The sequence below is a fragment of the Patella vulgata genome, chromosome 2 (genome assembly GCF_932274485.2).
Source record: "Patella vulgata chromosome 2, xgPatVulg1.2, whole genome shotgun sequence".
NCBI lineage: Eukaryota > Metazoa > Mollusca > Gastropoda > Patellidae > Patella > Patella vulgata.
This window is the reverse complement of record NC_065880.2, coordinates 11,390,252-11,415,587: the sequence shown is the minus strand read 5'-3', so window position 1 is coordinate 11,415,587 and position 25,336 is coordinate 11,390,252. Positions and strand designations below refer to the sequence as shown.

The window sequence follows — 25,336 nt, the reverse complement described above, 5'->3', positions numbered from 1 at the left end:
AACATGTCTGCCGTTTTATCACTAGCCATTTCCTAGGCAGCCAACGTAAACAAGAAGTGAAGTGATGGTGTTGAAAAAAAATGATGATCAATATAAGATAATTGAAATAGATTAAATTTAATGCGATTTGAAATGGAAGGGAGGTAACAGAGCGGTAAGATATTGATTTGTTTTATTTTAATGGGCCTTAATTTATTTGAGGATGGCCTCATTTATTTGTAGTAAACTGAAGTGAAAGAGAAAAGACGAAACTAAGAAGAGTAACTTAATAAGAAGAGTAGGCCTAACAAAGTTACAAACGTCATACTTCACTTGATACATGGGTTTATTGGCTCGCATATCGTCATCGTGAGTTTGGAAGGGGGAGAGGTCTATTTATTTACTCTTGCATTACGACACTACCCAGTCAGGGAAATACGGCAGCAGGGCAGTGTTCTCTCTCTCTCTCCAGTTTAATTTTATGGACATTAATTAACGGTATTATGGTTATATCAGAGTTTCCGATAACCGGTATTTTCCAGTTTTATACCGGTAAATTTTAACATGTACCGGTAAATTATCTTCCCGGCGGTCCATGGGACCGGTAAACAATGATACGGAAAATCATAAACGTCAACAAAGTTAACTGCAAGTTGCAACTTTATCTTTCCATTCATAGCTCACGTCAAAAATCTTGTGCTGACCGTGGGTGTCGAAAAGTGGTGCTATTTATAGTAACTTCGGTATGATGGTTTCTTCCGTCTTGAAGATCGCTGCTCAATGTCTGCATGATCTTCACAAAATGGCGCCAAAGTAGACGAATCTTTCATCCTTTAACGGAGGTGGTGATACATGTATCAAACGCAAAAGAAATATCGTTATATCTTTGGTAGTTCCAGCAGAGAAAAAACTGGTTTACGTCGGCAAAATTTAATATACGTCTCTGCGTAATCGTTTATCTTAGCACCATAGTTTTTGTCTGTCACCTTTTTAGTTTTTATTCATTCGACGATGATATTGATAGACACACGACACAATGATCACGTGACAACCACAATTGAAATTTCTTTAAAATCTTTTTTTTTTTTTGACTATGTCATAGCCTTTAATAATATCGACAACATTTATAAAACAAAGCTTCTGTCAGCATGAAGTATAAAGTAAAAAATCATTAAACAGTATTTAAAACTAAAGCTAACTTCGCCGATTCATTGACCTAATTCCAGTGATGGCGATGTCACGTGTCATCGGTATTCCGAGATTTTATCCGAAAAATATGTTATTAATGACTGTTTCGAAGAATATTCAGTGTTCTATCAGTGGATTATATTCAATGAAGATTTAAATTGAACTAACAACTGGTCTGTGAAACCATCACATCTATGATCCAATTATTATTTTAATATCTACCTGGAATTCATATGGAGCGTCAATCAAAGACGCGCGATTCTCGAGATTCACAATACAATGCTTGACGAGATCCGGCTGGCTTATTTTCACAATGTGTTCAAATTCTCACAGCATGTTTCAATGAAGGGTTTATTTATTTGAATACATTTACAAGAATGATTAGCGGTAAAATTTTATTTTCATCAGACTGGTAAAATTATGAGTGGACCAGTATTTTTGACCTCTACCGGTACGATGTACCGGTAATTTTTTTAAGCTAGCGGAAACACTGTATATGGTATGTCCAATTTATGGTCTAAATTGGGTCCTTATTCTATTATAAACTATTCAAAAAAAGTAGGGGATATTTGATTTTTAAGTGTTATTAAAGTCACCTAATGAAACTGACGAAGAAACAAATGACAAAATGAAATGAAGTTCACATTCATCAATTTATTCCAAATGATCGTTAGACTAAGTAAGACACAGACTGACCATTATAAGGGTAAAATGATACCCGGGGTCAAACAGCAAAGTTACCACAGCATCACAACCAAGTCAGTAACGGGTAAATCCTCCTCTGTTTGCCAAACAAGCATTGATCCGACGTGGCATACTCCTAATGAGACGTCTAAGGTCATTTTGGTCCAGATTGTCCCATTCCTGTTGCAACGCAGCAGCAAGTTCTTGGACATTGGCAGGACGTTGTTGACGTTGACGTAACCTCTGTCCAAGCATGTCCCAGACATGCTCGATGGGGGAGAGGTCGGGACTCAGTGCTGGCCAAGGTAATGTGGTGATGTTCTGTTGTTGGAGGTAACCTGTAACGATCCTGGCCCTGTGACATCTTGCGTTGTCATCCTGGAAGATGAAACGGCGGCCATGACGTCGTGCGAACGGCACAACATGGACTGCCAAGATGTTGTCCCGGTAGTACTGGCCTGTAACACGCCCTGCAACAACATGTAAAGCCGTTCTTCCAGCAAAAGTGATGTTCCCTACACCAACGACGTCTTGTCTTAATGTGATGATCTCTCAAACAAGGGATCACGCGAGGACGTCGGGAGCGAAGGTGACCCCTATGCAGTCGATTCCGAATCGTCTGGCTACTCACTCTCACACCAGTGTCTGTTTGAAGACGAGCGCTGATCTGATTTGCTGTGATGACACGATTTCTCAAGGCCAAGGTACGGATAAATCGATCCTGGGCTTGAGTTGTCGCCCTTGGTCGACCTGAGCGTGGTCTGTCCTGTACAGATTGTGTATCACGGTATCTGGACCATAGCCTGCTTATGACAGACTGAGAAACATTCATCGTCCGCGCCACAACCGCCTGTGTTGTGCCGATCTGTAGCATGCCAAGGGCACGTAACCTTTCATTTTGGGTAAGCCGACGCATATCAAAATTTGTTTTCTGGTCACTAAAACAATTAAACTGATGTTTCCACCCTGGAATTCAATGCCACAATGACTGTAACATTCAAAGTCAGAGTCGTGCAAATCTTGGGTTGGACCCCCATGATGATCCCAAGCATCACCTGCATTCCATGCGGTAGCTATTGGTGCGTTTGGGCGTCACATGTAACTGGAAATGTTTCTTCTGTTAGGTTCTATAGTGACTTTTTTCTTAGTCATTTGCATATTTTAGTATTATGCCCCCAAAATCAAATATCCCCTACTTTTTTTGAATAGTATATGTCCATGGTTTGAGTTCGAACTATACTTGCACAAGAAATGATAACACGATGTGGCTACCATAACTGCGACACTGTCTTCTGTCTCTGGTTCCCTTTGGATCAGTATCTCACAGACGAAGTCCTCTGACAGTTCCTGTTCATTCCTGCTACTGTACTAGCCTAAAATTTAAGTAAGCTGCAATATGAAAATACCATATCTCTGTAGTAAGACAACTTGCTCACCGAGAAAGCTCATCTGGATTTTTCGACATGGTTCCCCTTGTCAGTTGTGCAGGACGAAGAGTCTAGCAAAGGACAACATATAGTCGTTTGGAAGGGGAGAAAAATTGAGGACCTATATGTGCACTTCAATGTGTATGGAGGACCTCGGTTTTTCATGCCATCCTAATGACTAGAAAGCTGAGGAATTGTCAGGCCCCCTGTCCTGCACATCTGACATGAGGAAATCATGCAGAAAATCACGAGGAACTTTCTCGGTCAACACCGCCATGATAGTGAGCCAGCGTATACCACACTGATCCATCGCAGGTCCCATAATCTGTTATGTGGTATTATTGATGTATTATGTGGATTTTTCTATTGTTGGAGAAGAAAAGTCATATTTGTTTTGACAATATTATGTTATTATGTAGTATTATTGATGTGTGAATTTCTATTTTTGGAGAAGAAAGGTCATCTTTGTTTTGACAGTAATAAAGTTTATTTCATTCATCCAAACAAATCAGATCTGTCTCTCTCTTTTTCGTTCTCAGGTTCAGTATGCATTAAAATGTCTTATGATCATTACCTCATATTTTATGAACAATTTCATGCTGAAAGATGTATGTATTGTCTTCTATATATGGGGGGGTTGGATGGCCGAATGGTTAGCACGCGTGCACTGTATCATACGGCCTGTCATTGAGTCAACTGGCGTGGTTTCGAATCCCCGGCTGTACGTGACAAGGAGTAGGGTCGCCTGTCCAACCTTGTGGGTTTTCTCCGGGTCCTCCGGTTTCCTCCCACTGCTAAAGATCCCTACGCGCAAGCGAATTATTAAGTAAACCATATGTTAGTCCCAAAATGACCTAGTTTGTGTCGAGTGGACGTTAAAACCCATTTCTCTCCCTCTCTTCTATATATAGTGTCTAAATAAGATCTGAATGCTTTCTCAGTGATTATGTATAGTAGAATATTTGGACTTCAAAGATAGTCAACATTTTTTTTTTTTAATTCTGGATATATCTGTATCAAATTCTGTGATTTGATTTGTTCATACTTGTGCAAACAAAATATAAATGGCCATTTGTAGCATAGGGGTCAGTATTACATTTTACTGCAAAATGACAACTTAGTCTCAAACAATGAGATAAATTAATAAACATTTATTTTAACTTTTAACTAATTAACACAAACACAGCAGCATGAAGTCAGCGTCAAGTATGGCAGTGGAAAACATTATTTCACTTAGTTCATATTTTCAGTCGTCTCTTGAGAAAATTTGGAATAATCAGTGTGTCAAGTCAATGGTGATTGTCTCACGTACCTAGACCCAAATAGATTATTCAATTTCATCGGTGTCAACCTCGATCACTACACTGCAGTACAGTGATTGAATTTCTTAAACCTTTGACAATATTTGTGAAGTATTGGGCAGTATTATAATTCTTTCTGAACAGTGGAAGGAATTTAAAGTTCCAGATTACTAGATTGCACAGCACGTGCGAGCTGTATCATAAAGTCTGTCATTGAGTCAACTGGCGTGGTTTCGAATCCCCGGTTGTACGTGACAAGGAGTAGGGTCGCCTGTCCAACCTTGTGGGTTTTTCTCCGGGCCCTCCACTTTCCTCTTACTGCTAAAGACCCCTACGCACAAGCGAATTACGGAAATAAAATTGAACCATATGTTAGTCCCGAAATGACCTAGTTTGTGTCGAGTGGACGTTAAACCCCATTTCTCTCTCTCTCTCTCACTAGATAGCACATGCCTAAAGTTAGACATAGTAGACTAAAAACATGAGTAGGCTATTTATACTTTTTGGTTTTAATCTTTTAGATAAAAATGCAGCATTGATTGTTACTTTTTTTAATGCATTATTCAATAACATCCTTCTTGGAAATCGACCATAACTCTGTCTTTACTAAATTTAGAGCAGAATTGCCTTTGGTAGAATTATGTTAATTGTAGTGGTATTCATGGTCTGGATAATATTTCTCTATTTATTTTGATGAAACTTGTTCTTGTATAAGTAAATTGTTTTGCATCTATTAAAATAAAAAACAATCAAACGATAATATTCAAATTATTTTTTACATATTATAAGGAAAATCGAAGATCAATACGAAAACAAGTTTCTTCTCTTATCTGTAGGTAGCTATTTCCATGGTAGCCAATGTAAACAACATTTGCTGATGGTGGTCAGTGTTGAAAGCAGTTATGATCAATAAAACAAATTAGAATTGAAATACCGATAAAAAGGAAGTAACATAGTGCTTAGATATGGATTGCTGTTTTTTTTCAATAGATCTCAGTTTATTTTTTGATGGGTTCATTTATAGTGCTCAAAAAAATTTCAAGTTGTTTTATGCAACAGACTTCTCATAGCCATCAAAAGATCCGAAACATTGAACACTATTAAGTCACAGTTAAAGACATTAATTTTCAAGCAAATATATGACAAGCACTCTTGAGCAGTTTACTGGAAAGAATTGCACTCAACAAATTCATAATTTATTATTATTATAGTAAAAGGAAAAAGTAAAGCGACCTTTAAAAGTTTACACAATACAACCAATCCATACAATCTTCGGATGCATTGGTCGCATCCGACGAGCTCATCAGACAAATGGTCGGATGGACAGCTTGTTGTATTGATTTGATCAGTTCTATTCTTATCCAACCAACTGATGCAATAGCCAATGAAATTGCGTTATATTAGACAACGTCATATGACGTCATATCTGACTTGGCAACCAGAAAAGATGTCGTCTTCTGTCGCTTCAAGTACTTTGATGTCCTCTAAAATGGATCTAAACCTATCCGCGACTGAATTAGCATATCTAGTAATAACTGTGTATAGGAAGCGTGGACTTTGTGGAACCTGCGGCATTAAAAATACACGACGACAGGGATAAGAAGAGTCGCCTTGAGGTCTATTGCTACCATTTTATTCAGTTACTAAGAAGGAACAAATGTTGCCATACAACGAATAAAACTATTGTATGGTCGTCCAATATGTTGCATCTGACATTGGTTATATCGTGTAAACGCGGCTTAAAAGGGCATTCTAATACTAGGCAACTAGTCAAATGACCTTTGCCTTAGTTTAATTATATCGATTTGTCAGGGACATTCTGATTAAGATTATATCTAAACTAGTTTGTGTTTAAACTATACTAGTTGTATCAGACATTACATGACTATAGTACTAGTCTTCAGGCTCTGTGTTTGAGGCTGGATTCCATTGCCCCATACAGAATCAATATTAAATCACATCACAAATCATGTTCGGTAAATATTTATCTAACTATAAAAATGTTACTTTGATCGATTAATTCTTTATCAGATGAAATGGGGTTTAACATCTTACTGTTCTGCTCTGATGGCGGGGTTCCCCCTTGTCAGTGATGCAGGACGGAGGGCCTGACAGGGATAGCTGTCTAGTCATTCGGATGGGACGAAAAACCGAGGTCCCGTGTACATATTGGCGTGCATGTAAAAGATCCCTTGACCGTAGGCTGTAGAACCGCTGCCCGGGCAAAATTTCCCTCATAGCACACTGTATGGCGTATGTCTGTCTTCATTAGCCCAGTTCAGAGCAGAGCAGTAGAACGTTAAACCCCATTTCATTTCATTTGGCTCTGATTATGTATCAAACAGACCATAATAATAAAATGTAAATGAATTTCTTTCTTTATACTTTAAGTAGGATTGAAGTTGTATTTATAGCACAGCTTTCATGAATTAACAGATTTAACCAGAGGCCAAAGGCTGAGGGGTTAAACCTGTTAACGAATAAAGCACGCTATAAATGACTTGTAACATTGAAAACTGCTCAACATGCTTATTGTTATTGCACAGAAAACCCACCCCACTTCTCTATATGATTTCTACTAAAACTAGTGTAAACCAGCAAAAGTGTGCAATAACATTGAACATGTCTAGTTATTGCACGGTTAAGCTCCACTCAATCTACTAGATGGAAAACAATCTGCTTATTCAACGAAAAGAACAAAGGAAGATTTCCCATCCATGTTACAAATAAAATTGTACCATGTGTTCTTCCCCAAATGACCTAGTTTGTGTTGAGTGGGGTTAAATTCCATTTCTCTCTCTCTCTCTCTCTGACAGATGGAATTTGAAATATTTCCCTCATAGCACAGTGTATGGCGTAGGCCCCTCTCTCTCTCCAAGAAACATTTAGAAAAAAATCTTTATATTGTCAACTCTTTTTTTAAGGTCAGAATTCTACAAAAAATGCAATATTGAAATATGTTTATTTTGCACAGGGCACTGGGTCAGGTATTGTGCCTTTTCTTCTCACCACGGCTTTACTATGCCTATGTTGTCTAGGCCTACATACATGTACGACCACAAGTTAATGCTTTGAGCAACCATCAGAACTCGGTCGTCTAGGCCTACATTTATTTACCACCAAAAGTTAATGCTTTAAGCAACCATGAGAACTCGGTCGTCTTTGGGGGTGGGGGTGGATGAATGAATGGTTAGCACGTGCGTGCTGTATCATAAGGTCTGTCATTGAGTCAACTGGCATGGTTTCGATTCCACCGTTGTACGTCACAAGGAGTAGGATTGCCTGTCCATCCTCGTGGGTTTTCTCCAGGTCCTCCGGTTTCCTCCCACTGTTAAAGACCCCTACTTGCAAGCGAATTATTGAAATAAAATTGAACCACATGTTAGTCCCAAAATTACCTAGTTTGTATCGAGTGGACGTTAAACCCCATTTCTCTTTATCTACACACATGTACGCCCACAAGTTAATGCTTTAAGCAACCATGAGAACAAGTTTGTACAAGAAAGAAATTGAAGTAATGTCAGTTTGACAGTTGTTGCTAATGCTGAATATTATTGATTAATTTCTACATCCTCTACTCTTCCTAACCATACACCGTAGTTCAACATAAAAGCAAATTCAACCTGAAATTCAGTATACGATAATAACTGATGACTAGAACTTTATTGATGTATTCTGTCTATGTCAATAATTCCTTTTGAAAAGTAGAAGCGGTTATAGAGAACAATAGGTCACTATGGTAGCCTAATGTGCTTATTATTGGGTATCATTAATGGGTAAATAAAATGTTTTCTTTAAGTTATATTTGTAGTGAATTAATGGACTAATTGTACAGTTAAGATTGTGTGTTTTTAGTCTTGACTATGGCTTGAAGTATGTAATTTATTTGATTTACAGCCCAGTTCATTATTTATACCAGTGTTATGTGAGATAGTGGATCGACTATTGAAATTGGTTATTTATTAATGTTTGTCTACAGTGAATTATTTGTATTGAGTTCCCAGTGTCATCAAAAATTGTCACAAACTTGTTCATCGTAATTATTTACTATCATGGAAGGGATTTGTTAGGGGTAGGTTTCCGCTTATTAATTAACTACTTGTCTGAAATTCGATCCGACGTCATGATTATGGTAGATACAAAGTTAATGAGTTCAATATTCTGAATTTAAAAGAGCTGGGAAGATTCCGTAGAAATATTAATCTTTAGATAGGTGCTATCACTTGTCTTTGGAACATTTTCGATTTGACTATAGTCAAATCACACTATACAGTGCTTTGAAGGTAAGGACAAATTCTAAAATTATTTTATATTAATTACATGTAGGGGCTGAGAAGATAAAGTAGAAATATTAATTTTTAGATAGGTATTGTCACATACAATTGGAACATTTTCAATTTAACAATATATATAGTCAAATCACACCAAAGGTAAGGACAATGTCTAAAATTATTTTATAATTAGGGGTCGATAAGATTCTGTAGAAATATTAATGTTTAATCATTTTAAAGGGCCTCTACCATCGGTAGTTAAAACATTTTCAATTTCACTGAATTCTGTCAAATCACACGATAGGCTACAATAATGATTTTTTTATTAACGATCAAAGCTCTAGTGGCAAGCCTAAGGTCGAAAAGCCAATGTTAAGTAAGTGATAATTATCAGTAATTTATCAACAATTGATCAGATAACGATTCTATTTTTTAACATTCATTAACGATTATATCTTCTATACGTCATTAACTATGAATTATCTATTTCTGCTGGAACATCAACTCTATAGATCCGGCTACAGGAAGAATTATCAAGATTGATCAAATAACTACCCTTCGCCTCATTAAATTCTAGATGTAGTTTCATTTAGATGAGCTTTATAATTTTCTCTTACTTGATAGACTCCAACAGGAGGGATCGGGTTGTTTTGTGTCGCTCTCGCATAGGTAATACTGTTTTTAAATCACATTTTCATCTTAAAGCGAGAGCCTCAAACAGAGTGTGAACACTGTCATGTTCCTTTGACAGTTGAACACATTTTGATTGAGTGCCAGCGTCTGAAAGAATTTAGATTAAATCATTACCCTTGCCACTTTTTACATCAGTTGTTTGCCCAACCGTTCTAATCTAATTACAATCTCGTGTATCTGATGCCATCGAGAGTTGATTATGGTCTTGTTTTGTTAATAAATGTCTAATTGATATTTTATATAACAATTCAGGCCTAAAGAAAGACCTGCAATAGACAGATTTTGCTCTTGCATAATGTATGTTTAATATTAAAAATTGGAAGATTTGGAGAAAGGATAAAACCGGTCAACCGTCACTGTATCCATAGAATTTATTATTATTATATGACATCAAAACACAGATGACAAGCGTACCTGGTAGTCATTTAATCAATACAGATCAATAATCTGACATGTTGTCGTGACTGACTTGTTTGTTTTTGTTTATAATTAGAGTATTTAGTTGTCATTGATGGAGATGTGTGCCAAGAATTTGAAAACATGACAAATCTTTAATAGATTAAAATTATTTGGGATCATCTGTTGTGGATGTAAATTGGTATGATATTAAATGAGTAGTTTGAATGAAATAATATTCTTTGAATGAGTAGTTTGAATGAGATGATATACATTGAATGAATTGATATTATTTGAATGAGATGATATTCTTTGAATAAGTTGATATTCTTCGAATGAGTAGTTTGAATGAGTTGATATACTTTGAATGAGTTCATATTCTTTGAATGAGTTAATATATTTGAATAAGATGATATTCTTTGAATAGAATGATAGTCTTTCAATGAGTTGATATACATTGAATGAGTTGATATTCATTGAATGAGTTAATAGTCTTTGATTGAATGACTTAATGAATGAGTTAATAGTCTTTGAATCAGTCGATATTCTTTGAATGAGATGATATTCTTTCAATGAGTTAATAGTCTTTCAATGAGTTGATATTCATTGAATGAGTTGATATTCTTTGAATGAGATGATATTCTTTGAATGAGTTGATATTCTTTGAATGAAGGATATTTTAAACAGTTAATTGTGGACTAATTGTTTAATGAAATATGTCAGTGATAATAAACAGGTGGACATAATATATAATGTTAGTTTAATTAAATATTAAATTCTTTTTTCCAGAGCAAGAAATAAAGATGACAGCGGTGGCTGGTCAGAAATATCAACCTTCGACTGGTTTTAAACAGAAAGATGAAGAGGAAGATGATTTTGAAAAAGAGTTGGCATCTTTTATAGAAAATGAAGAAAAACAACAAAAAAACAATGTAAGTTTTATTTGAAAATAAGCATGTTGGATCGCCAAGTGTGGTTTAGATCATAAGTGTCATGGATTCGGGGGGTCACGGTGGGTAAGACACTGTCAGTGATGCAGGATGGAGGGCCCAACAAGGACAGCTGTCTAGCTAGTCATTCGGATGGAATGAAAAAACGAGGTCCCACGTACACAAAGGCGTGCACGTAAAAGATCCTTTGACAGTTGGAATTCAATATAAGAGTAGGTCGTAGTGCTGCTGTCTGGGAAATATTTCCCTAATAGCACACTGTATGGCGTATGCCCGTCTTCATTAGCCCAGTTCGGAGCAGAACAGTAAGAAATTAAACCCTATTTCATTTCATTTGTCATGGATTTGATCACATGCTTGTATGTACCAAATTGATATTTTATAATTTTTTTTTTTTTTTTGCTGACCACTAAAATCGTCAGCGTGAACATAATGTTTTAAGATTTTACAAAATACATGAATTTAAAACTTGATTATTCTTGAATTATGACAGGAAAAAGAAACAAGTATAAATAATAATAATGATAAAGAAAAAGGAGAAATCGATAAATTAGAGAAAGAAAGGGAGGATGAATATATATTTACTAGTGATCAACAACGAGCAATGGATGAATTGTTGGCTCAAAGAGAAGAAGATGATTTTATAGGAGGTAAGACAACATCTACATCGATTCCCCAGTTGTATGTGACAAGGAGTAGGATTGCTTCTCCAACCTCGTGGGTTTTTTCTCCAGTTCCCTCCCACTGGTAAAAGATTCCTACGCGCAAGCGAATTATTGAAATAAAATTGAACCATATGTTAGTCCCGAAATGACCTAGTTTGTGTCGAGTGGACGTGAAACCCCATTTCTCTCTCTCTCTCTCTCTCAAATAATACTCTGTCCCAATTTGTAATCTATTTTTTTTTGTTTTGCCATTTCAGAGGAAGATCCACCAGAATATAATGTAAAAGAAAGACTTCTTCAGTTAAATGCTGAATTAGCTAAAGATCCAACACCTCTAGAAAATAGTCACAGGGATGTGCGGGTTAATTTTAAAGACAATCTTGTAGATTTAGTGGCTCCCCCACCAGATTTTAGTGATGACGAGGGTGAAGCTAAAAAGGGCAAATCTAGTGTTTCATTTAGTGCTCCTGTGAAGGAGAATAAATCTGAAGAGGACAATAATAAGAACGCTAATACTAAAAAAAACGAAAAGAAATTTGTAGTGGAAAGAGATGGAAAATTTGAAGTGCTACACTCTACAGAGATGACATCAGAGGAACGTCAGTTATATGATGCTGTTGAAACGTCACCTGTTGCTAAGAAACCAACTAAAACCACAACAACAACATTTAACAAAACGAAATCGGTAAATTCGAACAACTCTAATATTCACAGTACAAAAAAACAGCCCTCCCCACCCGCAAAACCCAGGCCTTCAACTGCCAATAATAATACACGAAGAAATGTCCGTCCTTCATCATCCCCACCCCGTCCCAGATCGGCTGCAATTCCATTAAATAATTCTTCTCCGTTGGAAAATTTTGATTATCGTTCACCATACGCTATGACGGATGAAGAAAAGAGTCAGTTTCGACAATATGCTAAACAGCAGGAAGATAAAAAACGACAAGATTTGGAAAACAAGAAGAGAAACGAAGAGGAAAAACAAAAGGAACTAGATGGAATTTTTCAATCATGGTTGAATAAGAAGAAAGAAGAAGATCAGAAACGGAAGTTAGAAGAAAAGGAAAAGAAGAAAGCTGAAGTAAAAGAGGATAAGGTATTGTTTTTTTTAAAACAAAAACTTTTGGTTCTTGGTTTTGGTGGAGGCTGACTGTCTGAGCCATGAGTTTTCGTCTTGCATGAATAAATTAATTATGGCTGTTAAAAACTTACATATGTTCGAAATTACCTCAGGTGAAATAAAACGCATTATATTATTAAATATTCCAACGCCTAAAAAGTTATCTCTTGCAAAATTGCACTTATCAGATAATTCCATGGCTCAGACAATAGTTAAAAAAATGGCTATGGCTGTTAAATTTATTACACTATAATGTTATTCAAATGGCTGTATAATATAAATTAGTTTTAAAATGACTGGGTTGCTATAAGTGAAACCAGCTTGATTGGGGGTGTTGGGATGGCCTAGTGGTCTAGAGTGTCATGTTTCGACCTCTAGCTGGCGGTCACCTCCTGCGTGCAGTTGTAGTTTCGATCCCTGGTGTGACCGTATGTGACTTGGAGATAGGAGCGCCTTTTCAACCTCATGGCTTTACTCCGGTTTCATTCCACAGGAAAGATGCGTGCGCTAAGATAATAAAAATGAGACAACTTGTCTGCGACCTTCTGTGGAAGCTGACATTAAACATTTTAAAAGTAAACAACATGTTCATATAGTTATAGTTAATTAAATTATGCATGCATATATCCTTCAAAGGGGATCACGGTGGCTAAGTGGGTAAGACGCTGGCTCATTAGCCTGGAGGTCGGGTGTTTGAGAAAGTGCATCCAGATTTTCCTGTGTGGTTCCCCCTAGTCAGTGATGATGACAAGGACAGCTGTCTAGTCGTTCGGATGGGACAAAAAAAGCGAGGTCCCGTGTACACATTGGCGTACACGTAAAAGATCCCTTGACAGTTGGAATTTGATATAAGAGTTGACTGTAGTGCCACTGTCCGGGCAAAATTACCCTCATAGCACACGGTATGGCATATGCCCTTCTTCATTAGCCCGATTCGTAGCAGGTAAAATGTGCATGTTTTATAAAAGCTGTCTGAAGCCAGGCATTATAAGTCAGCTTGTTGAGATAGCAAAGATAAGCCACGTTGGAAAATAAAGACTGGTAGCGAGCTGGGGTTTTTGACTCACCTTTGTATTTAAAGCTGGCTTAACGACCATGTCTTAACAGAATTTTTGAAATTGTCTTGTCATTTTGAAATCTAGTTTTTTAAGACCCAGTCTTTTCTTTACAAAATGGAAAAAAAAAACCAACAAAAAAACCAAAAACAAATGACCACTTTCCCCATATCTATTGTTTGAGAATGAAGAGTTTGATTTACTGATTAATAATTAGTTATTTCATTTTTTAGTTTTTATTGTGTCTTTGGAATAGTCTTTTATGTTTTTATTAGTAGTCTTGTTTATCATCCATCCTGTTGTGGCATAGTTTTTATTAGTAATAGTAGTCTTGTTTATCATCCATCCTGTTGTCGCATAGTTTTTATTAGTAGTACTAGTCTTGTTTATCATCCATCCTGTTGTGGCATAGTTTTTATTAGTAATAGTAGTCTTGTTTATCATCCATCCTGTTGTCGCATTTCAGCTTCTTTATAATCATTGTTGATAAAGGGAGGATTGTATCACATCTAGTTTAGTTCAGTTTATTGGACTTTCATCATTTTAGGTAATAAGATCGAACAAGTACAAACTTGTTTTGTTATGTGCAATTAGTATTATTTTGTGGCAGAATGCCAAGGTCACTCTATACTAGTTAATGTAAGACTTCTAAGCACATAAATAATTAGACATTTTATACTGACATCAAGCTCCCGTTACACAAACTGCATGTTAAATTTATGAATTCAGGTGCAACAAGTGTATCCCGTCCCATTTCTTATTTAAAGATACATTATGTAAGATTTAGATAAAGAGCTAGTCATTGTTGCTATAATAGTTCGAAAATAGATGATGTAAAATGAATAATTTGAAAACTTCATTCAAATTACTTTATTGCGAGCGAAGATAATTGCCTTTGAAAACTTTGACTTGTGCAATAATTTCACACACAGTACTAGTTGTTTGAGGCTTAGTCTCGCTCCTCCATATGACTGAACTGTTCTAATCTATTTAATATCGGAGAAACCCGATGCCATCAAGAGTTGATTATGGTCTGGATAAGTTAATTAATGTCTAATTAATAATTTAGATAACATTTAAGGCCTAAAGAAAGACCTGCAATAGGCAGATTTAGCCCTTGCATAATGTATGTTTAAGTGATTTATTTAAGAGATTTGTTTGTTTTCCTTCTTGATGTTTTTTAAAAGCACATTAATTATATTCTTTCACACTTACTAAATGCCCTTTCTATCTAGCACATTTCTTTTTAAAATAATTCATTGGTGATTGGTTCCTTTTTGTATTATGTTAGTTTTTGTCCATTTATTCTACTTTGGAGGTTGGGGTTTTTTTTGTTTCTTTTTTTAATTTCATGACTTTAGACAGAAATTCACATATAAATATGGAGAAAAGATTGTTCACATATATTTAATTTATATTAACATATTAAGTCAAATACTTCACTTTATAGAGAAAAAAAAAAATGGCTGACAAAACAAAAAATAAGCAAGTAAATATTTTTTTTTAAATTGCGCCTTTTATATCTTAGAAAAAAACTGGAGAATTGCAGCAATCATCTTTGGAATCTAATGAATCACCTGAACAGGTACTTATACATTAAAGTTAATCTCTTTATCACACTCTCTCCCTAACCCCAGGCCTGGAAATAAAGGTTTAAGATGTACATATACCTGACAAAATGTCAGGCACTAATGAAATAGTACCTGACATTTTCAACCTCGTGCCAGTCATGTATTTATAATATCAATAAAAAAAAGTCAAACCAGTGCTGGACAAAATGATAGGCACCAGAGATTTTGTGCCTGACAAAGCCTGAATCTGTGCCTAACAATGTCAGTGACAGGTGCCTTATTTCCAGGCTTGTTTCTGTGACAGGTGCCTTATTTCCAGGCTTGTTTCTGTGACAGGTGCCTTATTTCCAGGCTTGCCTAACCCACCTGCAGAATATTGATATCCTACTCAATATTGGAAATCTTCTCTGAATTATTTTTACCTTTCAAGATATTCTTGGAAAGCCTAATATCTTACCAAGTGACCCATAAGTGATTTAATTTGAACATTCCTGATGTAACCGTGTTGTAACTGTCTCAGTCCTAACTGAATGTATTTGAATTTAGCTTAGTACAATACTGTTGTTACTTAAAATATATTTGAATTTGGCTGGTTTGTATACAGTACTGCACTGTCTAAAATTAAACGAACATGTACAAATATACTATTACTTTAGATAATATGGAGTGGAATTCACACCATAATTCTTACTCTTAAAATTGCTAAATCATATGACTTGTTACTATTACGTTAGATAATATGGAGTGGAAATCACACCATAATTCTTACTCTTAAAATTGCTAAATCATATGACTTGTTACTATAACGTTAGATAATATGGAGTGGAATTCACACCATAATTCTAACTGCTAAAAAATGCTAATTCATATGACTTGTTACTATTACGTTAGATAATTCTTACTCTTAAAAATGCTAATTCATACAACTTGTTCCTTAAATATTGTACTATAGTTTGAATTTGTATTGGATTCTATTTCCATTATTACTTTTAATCAACCTTCATATTTGTTTTTATTAAATAAAGAAGATTGTAGACAGTTTAGATTCATACATTTTTTGAAATGCCATAAAATGTAACAAGATGCAATAAAACAACAAAGCACTCTTTATGCTGATTCAAATTTTATTTGACAATAACCGGCCCTGAATGATACGCAAATGATATTTATAAAATAAATTAGAATTTTTACAGGTGTAACTAGCTAATTTACTATATGTAAGTAAAAAGTATATTAACTGGTATAAGAGTTAGAATTATGTCATATATTCCACTCCATAAAATACCAGAATATCTTTTCTCACACATCAGTGTTGTGATAACATGTATAATTAATGAAATAACTGGACAATCTAACTGAAATTTCTCACTAATAATTTATTTTTGTCCTTAAGTAGAAGACAGGAATGGTGATGATTTCTTAAAGGGACAGTCCCAGATTTTATTTTAAAAGTATTGATTTAAAATTCTTATACACAACCATGAAGGGAATAATATGAATAGATTGGATACAGTAATAAACAACTTAATGCTTATTAATAAACTGATTCCAGAAAAGGATGATATGAATATGATTTTAAAGATCAGCTGGCAATGTCATCAAATAAGAATGATTATCTATATTAGGGTTTTAGTTAATGGTGGTATGAACAAAGGGTATTAAATAGGATATAAAGAAAATCAAATAAAAGAAGAAAAAGAAAAGAAAAATTAAGAGGAAGGTGGGGACATAGAGATACATGTGGGGGGGGGGGGAGTTTGAATAGAGATTTGAATTAGAAAGAAGCTTGTGAACACTTCAAAGCCTGATAACTTCGCTCAGAGACAAGTAATTTGACTGAAATTTTTTAACTAGACCATCTAACTTTTTTATCTAAATCTTACATAATGCATCTTTAACAAGTGTATTTCCTTTAATTAAAGCTAAAGATCTGCTAGTCTCTATCATTTGAGAATAAGTAGATCATTGGCTAGATTATCCAGTCTTTTATATTATCATGAACAAAATCTAAGGGAGGTAACTAGTCCTAAAACAATCCCCAACGTTGTAAAATTTCTCTCTTCAAGGATTATTAATTCTAATTACTTGACTTTTATTAAAAAAAAAAGAAAAAAGTTCCTTTGCCCATGCATAAGCGGGAGTTGTTTTTTTATGTGATTATCCAGTAAATTTTGCCAATTGTTGACAACTGACCCAGGTGCTATAGTATGTACATGTACATTGAAGGGTAGGAGGTTCTGGGTGACCAAGACTATACATGTACAAGTTACATTTCTCATTCTCTTCAATGATTTCAATGTATTTGTTCTTTTCTTTGTGGCAGGGATTGGCAGTAACCATACTGGTTGAGTAGGGCAATTACTTTAAGTAAATTAGTTTTGTTGTTTTATTATGTGAATTTCATACATGTCATCATGAAGTTATCCTATTGTACTGGTTAGGCATTTTTACGAGAAAACAAATCGGAGGAAACCAGAGAACCCATAGGGTTGGACAGGCGACCCTACTTGTCACGTATAACTGGGGAATCGAAACCACACCAGTTGACTCAATGACAGACCTTATGATACAAAGCGCATGCGCTAACAATACGGCCACAAGGTCTGTCATTGAGTCAACTGGCATGGTTTCGATTCCCCGGTTGTACGTGACGAGGAGTAGAGTCGCATGACCAACCTCGTGGGTTTTTTTCCTGTTTCTTCCCACTGCTAAAAAAACCTACGCAGTCTCGAAATGACCTAGTTTGTGTCGAGTGGACATTAAACCCCATTTCTCTCTCTCTCTCTTTTATTGTTTCTGATAAAGTTATTGATCATAATTAGAAGTTTATTAATGAACGTGGGTTTTATATTGAATCTATAAGCTATTGTTAATTATTCTATCATCGATCGATAACGGAAGACATTTATCAGTATTACATTATTGATAACAAAAATAACACAGAGAATTAAAGGGATAGTCTGTTCTTTTTTTATCAACAGCTATAAAATTAACTTAGTGGCGACATTGAAATAGTTTAAAATAGGCATTCAAGATTCAAGGTCGTTTTGGAAAATTCCTCCAATGATTTAATTTCTGCTCCTACAGTGCAGTTTGAAATAAGACATTTATAAAATGATCGATTTAAAACATTGTCATGAGGAAAGTAATATTTCCAAAAAGTAGAGGCCAGTCTTAATATGATATTAAAATGTGTTAAAGCCTTAATAAAAATTTAGACATGATCTACATGTATGTTATGTAGAACTGTATATATATATAAATAGAAAATAATTTTTCCTTAAATTTTCGTGCTGTATTAAAAAGCAGGACTGTCCCTTTAATTACTAGTGTTAAACATTACTGCTGATGAAGTTCTTGGAGGATTATAAAATGTCAGAAGGTCAATAGTTTAATGGTTTGAATTCCAACCATATTATATCACAATCACCATCATAATATTCAGTACAGGATCTTGGAGCCAAAGTGAAACATGTAACACTGGACCCCATCCTTTTTTTTCTGAATTCAGCCCTGCCCCCACCCCCACCCCATAATACAAGGTTCATCTGCTGGCCCTGATTATATTCAGATTTGACATTTGACATTTTAAATCAAGTAACCTGTGTTCAATGTAGTTATTGTTAATGAATCAACAAGGTAGAATAAGATTATATATTTCTGGAATACCCGATAACACTTCTAATTTATATGTGAGATTCAGGTAGCTGTCTCTTTTGTGAACTAGTTTTAGAAAATTTAAAAGGAAAATTTTAACAAATTCTGAAAACAATAAAATGGTTATGTTTTATGAATTTTAATATTTTGAGTTTCATGTATCCGTATACACACCTAACTGCATTTAATTTTCTCGCTTCAAAAAGTACCAGGGGTTGGATGGTCGTATGGTCAGCACTGGGGGTTGTATCATAAGGTCTGTAATTGAGTCAACTGGCGTGGTTTCGATTCCCCGGTTGTACGTGATAAGGAGTATAAGGAATAGGGTCGTCTGGCCAACCCCATCGGTTTCCTGCAGGTCCTCTGGTTTCCTTCCACTGCTAAAGACCCCTACGCGCAACCGAATTATTAAAATAAAATTGAACCATATGTTAGTCTCAGAATGACCTAGTTTGTGTTGAGTGGACATTACTCTCTCTCTCTCTCTCTCTCTGTGGAAGTGTTACTGAGGGGAGTAGAACCTCCTTCATCATTCTTTCAAATTATCCTATTCTTCTTTTACAACATTTCATCACCTTTGTGGTTCCGCAAAAGGTATATATCTTTAATCCACTTCATCATAAAGTGAAATATTTGCCATTTTAAAACAGCAATAAGGTGTAGATTATCCTGATATAAATATCAAAAAAATGGCTGTCTCAATTCTTTCATGTACCTGATATAAATGACTGTCTCACTTCTTTCATGTGGCTATTAGATTGTGTTCTACATTAAAAAACCTCGAAACTTTCTGAATTTTCGCTAAAAAAAAATTATCAGTTATTTTTGTCTTTCTCATTGTTCATTTTAGAAACTGGTGAATGCACAAATGATAAATATTAAGTCATTCAATGTCCTCTTTCTAACAAAGCCAATGTAAGATTTGTTTTTTGATTGGCTTAAAAATATATCATTAAGAAGCCAAAAAAGGGGAACTGAGGGTGAAATGGGTCATTCAAATTATCCATTATACTTCTAGTTTGAGATGTATTTCAGGTAAAAACGAACATAAATTGTTATTCAGGTCCTGTAGTTTTCTGATCTTTAACATCCAAACTGTAGTGGGAGTCGCAGTGGCTCAGTGAGTAAGACACTTGCTCGCTAGCTGGGAGGTCTCGGGTTTGCTCTTAAAGTTGGTCAGGATTTTCCAGCGTGGTTTCCTTTCAGTGATGCAGGATGGAGGGCCTGATAAGGTTCTCTGTGCACGTAAATGAACTCTTTAACAGTTGACAGTTCGAATTAGATATAAGAGTAGGCCCTAGCGCTGCTGTCCAGGCAAAATTTCCTTCATAGCACACCACGTGGCGTATGCCCGTCTTCATTAGCCCAAACAACTCAATATGCTCTTATTCTATTGTTTTACAGAGAGAACTAAATGAGAAAATATTCAAAAGTTGGATGAAAAACAAGGAAAATCAACATAAAACTGAAAAATTATTAAAGAAAAGGCAGGATCAGGAAATGAAGGAAGGGCTAGTACTCCATAATCGTGAAGAATGTGAAAAATCATTTAAAAGGTGAATTTATCTCTCTTCCATTCAGGGGGTTGGTTTGCCGAATGGTCTAGCACATGCCCTTTAGATCATAAGGTTTGTAATTGAGTCAAGTGACGTGGTTTCAAGCCCATACTTGTATGTGACAAGATGTGGGGTTGACTACCTATGAGGGGATTGGATGGCCAAATAACCGAATGCTTAGCACGTGTGCACTGTATCATAAGGTCTGTCATTGAGTCGACTGGCGTGGTTTTGAATCCCCGGTTGTACTTGACAAGGAGTAGAGTCTCCTGTCCAATCTTGTGGGTTTTTTCCGGGTCCTCCGGTTTCTTCCCACTGCTAAAGACCCCTACGCGCAAGCAAATTATCGAAATAAAATTTAACCATATGTTAGCCCTGAAATGTCGAGTGGATGTTAAACCCCATTTCACTCTATATATACATCTAGTAATAATAAAGTTTTATGTATTAAATAATGTCATATTATTGCAGGTGGTTACGAAAGAAGAATGCTGAAATCCGTCGGAAGAAAAATGTTGAACGTCAAAAAATACGCTATCTCAGATTATCTGCAAGGAAATCGCGGAAATCGCAGGCTTTAGCTCGTGCCATTCAACAATCTCAATCTTATAAATATGTTGATTTTAATTATTAAATGTTTTCAAAATTATGTTTTTAAATATCAAACTCATTGATTTGTTAACAATATGACAATTTGTGAAATTCATTGAGTTTTTATGTAAACATTCTAAATATAGCCTATGTTTGTCTTAATTTAAAGGGATATTACCAGATATTACAGATGTTTAATTAGTGCATGCAGTGTGCTAGGAGTCAATAACTGACTTTAGGAAGTCAGTAACTGATTTTATGGAGTCATTAACTGACTTTATGGAGTCCGTAACTGTCTTTATAGAGTCGGTAACTGACTTTATGAAGTCTGTAACTGTCTTTATGGAGTCAGTAACTGACTTTATGAAGTCCGTAACTGTCTTTATGGAGTCAGTAACTGACTTTATGGAGTCAGTAACTGACTTTATGGAGTCGGTAACTGTCTTTATGGAGTTGGCAACTGACTTTATGGAGTCGGCAACTGACTTTATGGAGTCGGTAACTGTCTCTATGGAGTCGGTAACTGTCTTTATGGAGTCAGCAACTGACTTTATGGAGTCAGCAACTGACTTTATGGAGTCAGCAACTGACTCTATGGAATCAGTAACTGATTTTATGGAGTCAGTAACTGTCTTTATAGGGTCAGTATCTGACCAGTAACTGTCTTTATATAGTCAGTGACCGACTTTATAGAGTCAATAACTGACTTTACGAGTTGTCATTACCAGAATAATAGCACTTCAAAATATAGCAGTTGCATGTTTCATCCTTATTCCTGTTGAGGGTTATGTACACATACAAGATTTCTGTGAGCATGACCCAGATGTCTTTATAATGGAGGATGAGTTAATGTGAGTAACACATAGCTTCAATTATCCAGACAGCCCTGATTTCAAACAAGTCAAATTACAAATTGGCAACCAAATGATATAAATTAATTCTTTTGCCAATAATTTTTGAAGGAATTTATATTTTGAAACCAAATTTACGGGATAGGGAGATATGCATTGAGCATTTTTACATATTTAATTGGGATTTTTTAAAAATGCATTATGTAAGAGCTAAATATGCCTATTGCAGGTGTATTTTCTGGCTTCAAATGTTACATTAACTATTATTTAGACATTTATTCATATGAAGAGCCTATAATCAACTCTGTAGACCATAGCAGAGTTTTAAATGGATTAGAACACCTGCAAGATTTAAAAATTTAATGATAAAATGGATAATCAAGACTTAGTCTCAGTTGTCAAGTCCCGTTGCTACAATAATAAACAATCTACATTGCATCTTCAAACAGTCATAACCAGTGATGGGATTTCAAAAATTTTCTTGTCGGACATTTTGACCAAAAATAAAGGGACATAACTCTTATCGTTATTTAAGATGGCAGTTTTTAGACCACATACAAAAATCACGTGTAAACAAAATATTCAAATTCGTCCGTAATATAAAAATAGGTGCACCTCGTTGTGACTCATAACCTTGCTCAGACTAAAATATTTTGACTGAAATTTTCAATACATTCATATTTCATTATCTATTTTTGAACTATCAATAATCAGAAGGACCAGCTGTCCAACCTCGTGGGTTTTCTCCGGGTCCTCCGGTTTCCTCCCACTGCTAAAGACCCCTACGCACAAGCGAATTATTGAAATAAAATTAAACCATGTGTTTGTCCCGAAATGACCTAGTTTGTGTCGAGTGGACGTTAAACCCCATTTCTCTCTCTCTCTAAATCTTACATAATGCTCAAATCTGGCAATATCCCTTTATACCATTTTGAATAATTTCGCCATATTAAGACAATATTAAGTATGATTATTTGAGACAGGTTGGTTATTCCTTGAACTTTTCTTGGAAACCAGAATTAAATTTAATTTATATTTTTTTAGACATTTAATTCAATTATTAAATGAATACATACGTTGTTGCATTTAATTATTTTCTAAATAGTTTTGTTAATAAAAATGCACATCTCTGTTGTCGAAACAAATCAAATTCAACTTTTACTATCGGTATTTTATACACCCATATTAAACAGTGCAAGATGAATCCTTCATTTCTTTTATTTTTATTTTTATATACCGGTATAAATGTAGTGCCTAAATCAGTTGGTGATTATTTTCTAATCAAAATAACTTAATTAATTAAATACTGTATTCCACATCAAGAAATTTCCATTAAACATACATCATGCAAGAGGTAAATCTGCCTATTGCACGTCTTTTTTTTAGGCCTGAAATGTTATATAAATTATTAATTAGACATTTATTAACAAAACAAGACCATAATCAACTCTCGATGGCATCGGATACTCGAGATTTTAACTAGATTAAAACGGTTCGCCATGTAAAAATTTAATGTAAAAATGGGAAAGAGAGGCTAAGTCTCAAAATACCAGTGCACTGGTTACCACAATGCACACATCTTGTCAAAACTACAAACAGTGATAACTTGGCTCAGAATGAAGTAATTTGAATGAAATTTTCATTTTACATTATCTATTTTTGAACTATTGTAGCAAGAATGGTCAGCTCTTTATCTAAATCTTACATAATGTATCTTTAATGACTAATTGAAGAAAATGATATTAAAAATGTTGAAAGATGAACATGTTTATATCAATATAAAGGTTCTCTATCTTCTAGCATCATAAAAGGTTTTATTCAGTGGGAGGGTACCGATAGCATCATACAAGGTTTTATTCAGTGTGAGGGGGTATGGATAGCATCATACAAGATTTTATTCAGTGTGACGGGGTATTGATACCATCATACAAGATTTTATTCAGTGGGAGGGTACCGATACCATCATACAAGATTTTATTCAGTGGGAGGGTACCGATAGCATCATACAAGATTTTATTCTGTGTGAGGGGGTATCTTCTAGCATCATACAAGGTTTTATTCAGTGTGACAGGGGTAGCCTGACGATAAATGTGAGTTAATAGTGTGGTTTACAGTCAAATTATTTAGGGGTAAATTCTTGTACTGTGAAATAAAGTGAATGTAATATTGTGTATGCTTACTATAATGTGAGTTATCTGTGATATTTATTAAAATATACTCTTCAAAAAAAATAGGGGATATTCAGAAAGGATACAAAACTTCGGAAATGCACTGCTGTTTTTATTAGAGGTAACCAGTGTATGTTAATAACAGGCCAATTGCCTACACATGAACATAAACAGTTCATATGGGCGCCTTATTTGACAGCCCCATTTCATTCGCAAAGAGATACACTGTCAAAAGTGAAAATGGAAGTTTTTGATTTTTGTCTTAATCATTTGTCTTAATTGCATTTCAATATCCCCTACTTTTTTTGAAGAGTATATATGTAAGTATATATTAAACCATTTTTTATGATCATGACATTGTATATATCTATCTATAAATGTTAAATATTCTCTTAAATACACTGGGACCTCACTGTAATAACTTTCACTATTTAATGCATAGTTAATGCCATACTGATCAGCAAAGAATTTTCACTTGTCCGCTCCATTCACTGATAGAGATGACATCGATGGGGCTTAATGAGCCCCCAATATTAACTTTTTTCCTTCTGCAAATTAAATTCTAGAACATTTTTTTTTAAGCATTAGAAAAATAAATAAAGGTGTTTCAAGTATATGTAGGTAAATAATATTTGCTATTTAGTGTAAATGGGTATATAAAGTGAGTAAAACGCGCCAATGTTTGACACCGCGTGATGTGACGTCACATGATAAAGCAGTTATCTTTTACAGAGCTATATTAGTCTTTGCAATACCTCTGCGAAACCGAATGAGTTATTGCAGGGAAATCTTTAGGTATAAAACCACAGTGTCATTCAACTGAAGCATGCTATAATAGATACTTTATTTTAAACCTCAATGATGCACTAGAAACTTTTTTTGTAGTGAAAATTAAGAGCATTTTTTGGGGTTGTCCAACGTCAGTTCTACATGTGACAATTGTTTCTGGCCATTGTTACAGAAATGAATAACAAGCTTAAAGTGATGATATTAAATACACTGATGAGAAGGGCAAATATATCTGAATGGTTATAGCGAGGTTCAAGTGTATATATTCTATTTTATATAATTGTCAAAGTATAATATTTATATATAAATAAGAATCCGTCCAATGAAGTATATATACTATACTGTGATAATATCTGTTGAGTCAGTTTAAACAATAAATACATTCTATTAGAGTACTTGGTTTTATCAGATTTAATATCCC

At 34.9% G+C, this 25,336-nt stretch overlaps 1 protein-coding gene across 5 annotated transcripts; it reads left to right on the top strand.

The window, feature by feature from the left end:
- The first annotated feature begins 27 nt into the window (after positions 1 to 27).
- Positions 28 to 25,307, top strand: LOC126809720 (coiled-coil domain-containing protein 181). 5 transcript variants are annotated; one of them, XR_008786064.1, is made up of 8 exons: positions 8,228 to 8,355; positions 10,729 to 10,871; positions 11,383 to 11,539; positions 11,812 to 12,653; positions 15,261 to 15,317; positions 20,365 to 20,516; positions 20,988 to 23,808; positions 23,969 to 25,307. XR_008786064.1 is itself a non-coding variant. In XM_050534467.2 (7 exons), the coding sequence occupies exons 2-7, from the start codon at positions 10,743 to 10,745 to the stop codon at positions 21,148 to 21,150; spliced, it is 1,500 nt and encodes a 499-aa protein (XP_050390424.2). In that variant the 5' UTR covers positions 28 to 154; positions 10,729 to 10,742; the 3' UTR covers positions 21,151 to 25,307. The 5 variants fall into 5 exon arrangements, 3 of the variants coding, with proteins under 3 accessions (XP_050390424.2, XP_055954808.1, XP_055954809.1); XR_008786063.1 differs by having other exon boundaries at positions 23,850 to 25,307; XM_050534467.2 differs by lacking the exon at positions 8,228 to 8,355 and adding an exon at positions 28 to 154 and having other exon boundaries at positions 20,988 to 25,307.
- The last annotated feature ends 29 nt before the right edge of the window (positions 25,308 to 25,336 follow it).